At 31.2% G+C, this 8,313-nt stretch overlaps 1 protein-coding gene across 1 annotated transcript; it reads right to left on the reverse strand.

Annotated features, from left to right (window-relative positions):
* Positions 1–265: 265 nt before the first annotated feature.
* Positions 266–3,282, reverse strand: LOC112732354 (uncharacterized). Its single transcript, XM_025781057.3, has 4 exons — positions 2,815–3,282; positions 1,171–1,258; positions 819–1,085; positions 266–716 (listed from the first exon to the last, which is right to left on the reverse strand). The coding sequence occupies exons 1-4, from the start codon at positions 2,886–2,888 to the stop codon at positions 480–482; spliced, it is 666 nt and encodes a 221-aa protein (XP_025636842.1). The 5' UTR covers positions 2,889–3,282; the 3' UTR covers positions 266–479.
* Positions 3,283–8,313: the final 5,031 nt, after the last annotated feature.

Here is an 8,313-nt window from a genome sequence, read left to right on the forward strand (position 1 = left end):
TGTTTTCAATCAATTTTCAAATTTTTATAAAGTCACTTTTGATTCAATATACATTCATTTATATAAAACTTTGAAAATTTCTTATGCAATTTAAAAACTATTTATTTTTAATACGTCACATGTTCTTCTACTGGTTTAAGGAATTATACTTACTCTAAATACAATTTGATTTTCTAAATAACCTTACTAAAAGCCACGGCTCAGGTTCTTGACAACACTCGAGTTCACTGTGCTATAGCTTCTAGAAGTACAACACTTGGAGATATTGGATAAACAAATAAGTTTATGGGATGCAAGGTTTAGTCGGATTACATTGCATTTTAAATTCACAACGTTACCAGCAAGGCAAACATGCAAACCTCACAGGACTTGTTCTTTTTACGTTGGTACTTCCTTATTGCCTGTTCTAACGATTTAAAAATATACAACGGCCAACGGTATCTCTCTGGATCAGATACATCAAGTACTGTATTGATGTGTCATGGCGAGATGACGTGTTGCACGGTCGGACACAGAAACATCTTCAACACCAGCAGGATGAAATGTCTCCTGAACTCGATCCTATCATCCTCAGTATCCATAGCACATTGGTTAACAAAATGCCTCAGCTGTATAGTTTTCAACCGGTGATATCTTCTTTTTATGGAGACATGGGCAGCATTCCTGCCATCGAACGGTGGGAAGTCGTCAACTGCAACATGGATGTGTATAAAATACTGTAAAATGAGTTGTGGCATAGTTAGAACATAGAAAAAACCATGGAGACCGAAACAACTTTAACCAATTCAATGTTGTGTCACAGATAAAGGTATACTCACCATTGGGCGGGATACCAAAAACATGCTGAAAAGCTCGGGCCCAATGCGGATGTTTCGATTATCTAGCTTGAGGGTGCTCGTTTCAATGTCGTATGCCTTGGCCAACATCACCATTATGCCTTGTTTCACTTGCCACTTCGGGACAAGCTTTAGGAAACAAAAATTAATTACTTCTATCTCATCCAGCTTTGCTTGAGCCTGGTTAGTTTCCAAGTTTTTGAACAAATCCGTGATGTAACATGGTGAGCATCTTATCTCTAATAATTTCTGTCAAATATATGACGTGACCATTAAAAGCAAATAATTACTTAGGAACTATAACAAGAGCACAAGTTTGTGAATGAGGTTTTACCGGCTTTCCCATATATAGAAGGTGGTTTCTGGGGAAAGAGCACAAACTAAATCCAAGTACGAAATTTTCTTGCATTGCCCAAATGCAACTGAGTCATACGTATGAAAAATTGGAGGAAATAAAGTCAATATATAAGAACCTCTTTAAGTGCAATGGATAACAAAGAACACTGAAAATAACCATGTAAATCCAAATTGGGATAATCAAAGGTGTAAGACCACCAGTGTGACGGTACATATAATAATAACTTCAATAACTTTGGAAACAAGACACATCAATTTTAACAGAAATAAGAAGTCATTTTCATCTAGTGATGCGTAAAATTATAAAAAAAATAAAAAGTAAGGCATTAAAAATAGATATAAATCTCAATACATTCTTAAAGAAACCAATTATAAACTTGATTTTCACAAGACACACCAATTATGAACTCAATTTGCATCATTGCACTTGTCGCTCGGTGGACCATAAAGCAACCAATTTTTTAAAAAAAATAGATATAAATTTCAATGCATTTTTAAAGAAAAATAATTAGGACAGCAATTATTAAATAAGATTTTACCATCCGTGTTGTAACTATTTATTATTTCAATTAGGCTTCGTTAAAAAGTATTCGAAATAGTAATGGAATATACAGGTCTTAATCCTATACTTTTCCTAACCAATTATTTAACCTATTTGTATAGTAATATATTCAATCTGAGTGGGACAAAAACTGTTAGACACATTCCATAAAATCTAAATATGATCACAAGATACACCAACTTTAAAGTGAATTTGTTGTTGTGTGTGTCATAATATAAATTAAACACAAGACACAATAAGCTATGCAAATTGTTCAAACTTTAAAAATGTAATAATTATTCCTTGATCTAGCTTATTGATAAGAAATGCTAAATAATGGTAGAAAGTAAACTAACCAAATCAGTAACTGAGATATGCCTACAGTTCAAGTTAAGTTATAATTTTAAAATGGATTGTATAGACACATCTGAGGTAAAGTTCCCGAAATTAAAGTGATGCGAATCACAGTGGCATGTTAATGCATGAAAGAGGGCACATATGTAGCTAGATATAATAGAGAAAAATGTAACATATCAAAAGAAATCGTATTCACGCTCATCATCACTATTTTAATTTGTTATTTGTGAGACATAAATCTGTTTCAGATGCACCAGATTTTCACATGCATATATCCTAAATAAATTATATTACTAAAGTATCCAAAATATTATTAAATCAAAAGATGGGGAAAAGGCACTAAAAAGGTTGAGAACGGCAACAATATTGTAACGGGATGGGACCACAGAGGCACTAAACCAAACTAGATTTCAGAGTCTCCAAATTACACAACACAAACAAAATGCCTCAAAAAGAAACCATCTCAACATAAGAGCTATACAGTAACTGATAACAACATAAGAATCATGAAAACATCATTTTTGCCACATAATTGATAACAGCATAAGAAACCATCTTAGTGCACGGAACCATTTCAACAAAAAAGCACTTAATTCACCACTTCTCATGTTCTAGAACAGACAACAGACTCAGAGCCATGTTGAATCGATCTCAATCCCAATGTAATGCTCAGAAATGAAAACCCATAACAGCAATTAGTGTAAATCTTGAAGACCCACTTACCTCTTAGTGCTACGATGGTACCAGAGGGAAGACACGCTGCGAGGCGAGCTCGGACGCGAGACAAGGAGCGGCATTGGGTGGGGGATGTGAGACCAAATGGCTGCGGGGTTGCTAGCGATTCCACAAGGTCGGAATACCTCAGTCGCGACGTGTGTTGAGGCGGTGCTAGGTTGCGGCGTCGGGTTGAATGCCGGACGACTGGATGCCTCTTCAAGATACCTCCGACGACGACATGCAGCAGTGATGGCGGCGCTTGGGCGACTGTGGGAGCGTACTCATGAGTGGCGCTATCTGGTGTTCTGGTGGCGTTGACTTCCGTTGACGGCGACGACCGGCAGAGACAGCAAGGCTGATGGCTATGCAGCGTTGGAAAAAGATATGAGGGTTGGGGGAGTGTGTCCACGGTAAGAAAATATAGGTATTGGGTAAATTAGGGTTAGTGTGGTAAACTAGTGTAATTATGATTAATCTGGGTTAATTGGGGATGTGCCTTTTGGAATTAAGTGCGCTTGGAGTCCAGCCCAATTAAAGTTGGCAGATGTTGGCAGAAATGATGTTGGTAATATAGCGGGATTGAATTAGTTTAGAATGCGCATAAACGTTCTATTTAAATACGTACACATTTAACTCAGGAGTGCATTTTACAAATAAAAAGAAAATCAGATAGATTCTTTTCATATCTCCAACTATCAAAGATTATAAATACTAAAAATATCCCAAAATATTTTTCAAATTTTAATTCTTATATTTCATAAATCTCAAATTAATTTAGCAGTCAGAATTCTTACATATACTTGCTTCTTAGCTGACTTGGAGGCGATAGCTGACTTGGAGGCGATGGCTGACGGATGGCTCCTCCTTTCAACCAACTTCTTTCAATTCCACGAGTAATTCCACACTATAACAGATTGTTTAGACTTAAAAAAAAGAGGTAAAACATATTGTTATGCAGATTTTTAGCAAATCCGGATTGGTTCGATATCTAATGATCTGAGAGCGAAACCTATTCCTCTTATGAGTGCCAGTTTTTAAATTGTGCACCAAAAGATCCCAATTTTGGACGAATAGAGAAGAAACGAAAAAATTTGAAATGTAAAAGAAATTTAAATTACTTGAAATCGAAATTACAGAACAAAGTAAATGACTTGAAATTAAAACAAAACAATAAAATACCTTTAACAAATATCAAAGTACTTTAAATTCGAAAGACAATATGAAAATGTTGAAGAGGAAAACAAAGACTTTGCAATGAAAGTAAATTTGCAGAAAGAGTAAAGATTATAAGGAATTTAAAAGAAATGTAAAAGACATCGAAAAAATCCTACAGAAAAAAAGTTCTTTGGAAACTCAGAAAGTCGCTAGAAATGTGAGTGTGCGAGAGTGTTTTCTGAAAACGAATTCTAACCTTTATTCCTTCCAAGTTATGCCTATTTATAGCCTTTTTCAACCAATCAAAAATTTCTTTACGTGCTTCACATATAAAGAAATTAAATATAACTGTTCGTGCTATAACAATAGTGTGATAACCGTCTTCAACTATCTCAATCACGGGCTTCTCTATTGCTTCGATCATGAATCCTCATTTTTTATTTGCATCTTTGATTAAACCAGATTTTTTATCAGTGATTTTTTTTTATCATCTTAAACATCTTCTCGACATAGTCCAAACAAATATTTTCAATTTGTTAATCATCAAATTTAAATTATCATTTTTAGCCCCCACATATATATTCCAATCTGCTAACACGAGTTAGTATATAATTATATTAAGAAAATTATATGGTACAGATCTAAATCTGTACAGATTTAAAGATTTGCTTACTTAAACCATACTTTCTAAAGCCACACTTTTCACTTAAAACCGTAGTTCTTCACAAAGAAAAGCGTCACCTAATGGAAAAAAGTAAATTAGAAGATTTAAGAGAAGAAATAATTAAGTTATCAAAATTAATAGATCAAAAATTAATGATTTTAACTAATGTTAACTGCAATGACACCGAATTCTTAAAATCAATACAAAATGATTTTTCTCAAAATCTTTATTTTACTATAAGTTTTATTGAAGGACTTCAAAAACCTGAAAAAACTTATTTTTCACACGAAATTTCTAAAAAATGCTACCATGGAAATGATTCCCCACATCTTTATCATACTTTTAACCCACAATTAAATTCTATAGTAGATATGCTTGAAGAAATATTAATATCCATAAAATTTCAAAGAAATAAGGAAAAAGAGAATCCCAAAGAAGAAAAATTCCAAAATATAATCAACATAACAGACTTAAAAGTAAAACCACCATTGAAATTATGAATATTGAAGAAAAATTAGAAGAAGTTACAATGCTTTTTAAACAATTAAAAATGGCTCAAGAAAATAATATTATGGAACACGGTTTTCAAATAGAAGAAGAATTAGTAAATTCTGAAAATATAGAAAATGAAGAACACATTCTAGATTATTCAAGTAACGAAGAACCAGCAATTCCAATACAAGTAAAAAATGAAGCTAGAACATCTAAGGATAATCAATCTCAATTTAAATGGGAAACAGGTTTTGATAATTATGCTTTTAAAAAAGGGGTTTACAAATAAAGATTCAAAATATACAAAAATACCATCAAAATATGTTCCTAAAATCCAGGAAATAGAAGGAGAAAGAATGCTCGATTTAGACTGCAAAAAGAACGAAAATAAAATTTTCGAAAATTGGTTGAATTCCTTTTTATTAGAAGCCTTTACTAATCCAAAACTTAGTGAATTGTCTGGAAGAGATATTTGGAATTACATAGGGTTTCATACTAAAGGAACTATAAGAGATTATATGACATCAATAGAAAACCAAATAATAGAAGAATTAGCAACAAAAACTACAGCTTATGATAAGATATTATATATAATGATGATTCTATATAAGGAATTTTTTGGAAAAAACATTATAGATCATAGACAAGAAGTTTATAATAAAGAATATCAAGAAGCAAAAAACCATTTAGCTAATATTCAGATATATGATCTATGTAATGTGGAGTCTTATATATGTGAATATAGAATACATTATTACAAATTAAAAGAAGAAGATAAAAATCATTATCTTAGTATGTATATAACAAAACTTCCATATCCTGCTAATGAATTTATAATGGGAAGATTTATAAGAGAAATAAATAGAGGAACAATTGAAAATAACTTTGGTGGAGCAACCTCTACAATAAGAGGGGAAATAAAAGAACGTTGTATGCAAGAAGCAACTCAAAAAAGATTTGCAAACATAATTAGAATTTGCTGTCAAGATAATGAAGAGATACCTCAAAAATATGGTCTTAATAAAAATTTTCAAAGAAAAAGAAAATATCAATTTAGAAAAAGAAAATACTATCCAAACTGGAGAAAAAAGAGATATTTTAGAAAGGAAAATAATAATAAAAACAAAAGACAAAGAAATAACTATTGCCCGAATAAAAAAGAAAATTGTAAATGTTGGTATTGCCAAGAAGAAGGACACTATGCAAATGAATGCCCGAAAAAGAAGGATAAAAAGGATCTTACTAAACAAATAGAAATTGTTAAGTCTTGTTTCATGGAACCTTTAGAGGAATCTGATGATAACTTAGACTATATTTTTGAATATGTCTCGGAAACAGACTCAGAGACTGAGTAATAATGCTACATTTATTACCATAAAAATAACAGAAAAGTTTATAAATGCTTTCATAGATTCTGGAGCAACACAATGCTTTGCTAGTTCAAATATAAAACTTGATTGGAAAAAATTAAAGAAACCATTAAGAGTTAGAATAGCTGACAAATCAATACATAAAATTAACCAAAAAGCAGAGATGGTTGAAATTTTTATTCAAAATTATAGGTTCATTGTTCCATCTATATATATGTTAGATTCTGGAATGGATTTTATCATAGGAAATAATTTTTTAAAGCTATATCATCCATTCATTCAAGAATTAACATATATAGTTTTAAAAGCTCCACACGATTCTTCAATAAATCAAAAATCAAAACGTATAAAAATACCGACTACTACTATAGATAAGATCTTAAAATTTAAAATATTTTCTATATTAGAGACATGTTATTTAAATTTATACTTTCAGATAAATATCCCAAAAAATAATCTTGAAATAAAGATAGAAGAACTTTTGGATGAAATTTGTGCTGAAAATTCTTTAGATATTAAAAATACAAATAACGAATTAGTAAGTATTAAATTAAAAGATCCTACAAAAGAGATAAATGTTCCAAATAAAATTCCTTATTCCGCAAGAGATAGAGAAGAGTTTTCACTAGAATGTAGAGATCTTTTGGAAAAAGGAATTATAAGATTAAGTAAAAGTCCTCATGCGGCTCCAGCCTTTTATGTCGAAAACAATAATGAAATTAAAAGGGAAAAACGAAGAATGGTTATTAACTATAAGAAGATGAATGAAGCAACTATTGGTGATGCTCATAAACTTCCAAGAAAAGATTCTATTTTAGAAAAAATCAAAGGAGCAACTTGGTTTTCATCTCTTGATGCAAAATCAGGATATTGGCAACTTCATTTAGACGAAGAAACAAAGAAATTAACTGCTTTTACTTGCCCGACAAAAGAATCAACAAGTGTGTTGCTCTATGAATGGAATGTATTACCATTCGGATTAAAACAAGCCCCAGATATTTATCAAAGATTTATGGAAGAAAATCTAAAAGAGTTAAATGAATTTGTTTTAGTGTACATTGATGATATACTAATTTTTACAAAACAGGATAGAGAAGATCATCTTCAAAAATTATTAATAGTTTTAGAAAGATGTAAAGAAAAAGGATTAGTTCTTAGCAAAAAGAAAGCAAGAATAGGAAAACAAGAAATAGAGTTTCTTGGATTAATTCTATCCACTCAGGGAAAGCTAAAACTTCAGCCAAATGTCCTAGAAAAGGTAAATTTATTTCCTAATAAAATAGAAGATAGAAAACAATTACAAAGATTTTTAGGGTGTATAAATTATATTTCTGATCAAGAATTTTTAAAAAATATAACAGAATACACTAAAAGCTTATTTCCAAAAATAAGTACTAAAAAATAATGGAAATGGGATGAAAAAGATAGTATGCAAATTCAAAAGATTAAAGAATTATGTGAAAAACTTCCAGAACTTTATATTCCAGAAGAAAATGACTACTTAATAGTAGAAACAGATGCTTCAGACATAACCTGGTCAGGATGTCTAAAAGCTAAGAAAGCTATAAAAAGTTTGGAACAAGAAAAAGAATCACTAGATTCTAAAGATTCCCCAAAGGAATTACTTTGCAGGTATATTTCAGGGACTTTTACTCCAACAGAACAGAGATATACCACTCATGAAAAGGAAACTCTAGCAGCAATTAAATCTCTTAAGAAATGAAAAGTTGATTTACTACCCAGAGAATTTACATTAAGGACAGATTCAAGTTACCTAACATGTTTCATACGATATAATTTAAAAGTTGATTATAACCATGGACG

The sequence above is a fragment of the Arachis hypogaea genome, chromosome 13 (assembly GCF_003086295.3).
Source record: "Arachis hypogaea cultivar Tifrunner chromosome 13, arahy.Tifrunner.gnm2.J5K5, whole genome shotgun sequence".
In the NCBI taxonomy this organism is placed as follows: domain Eukaryota; kingdom Viridiplantae; phylum Streptophyta; class Magnoliopsida; order Fabales; family Fabaceae; genus Arachis; species Arachis hypogaea.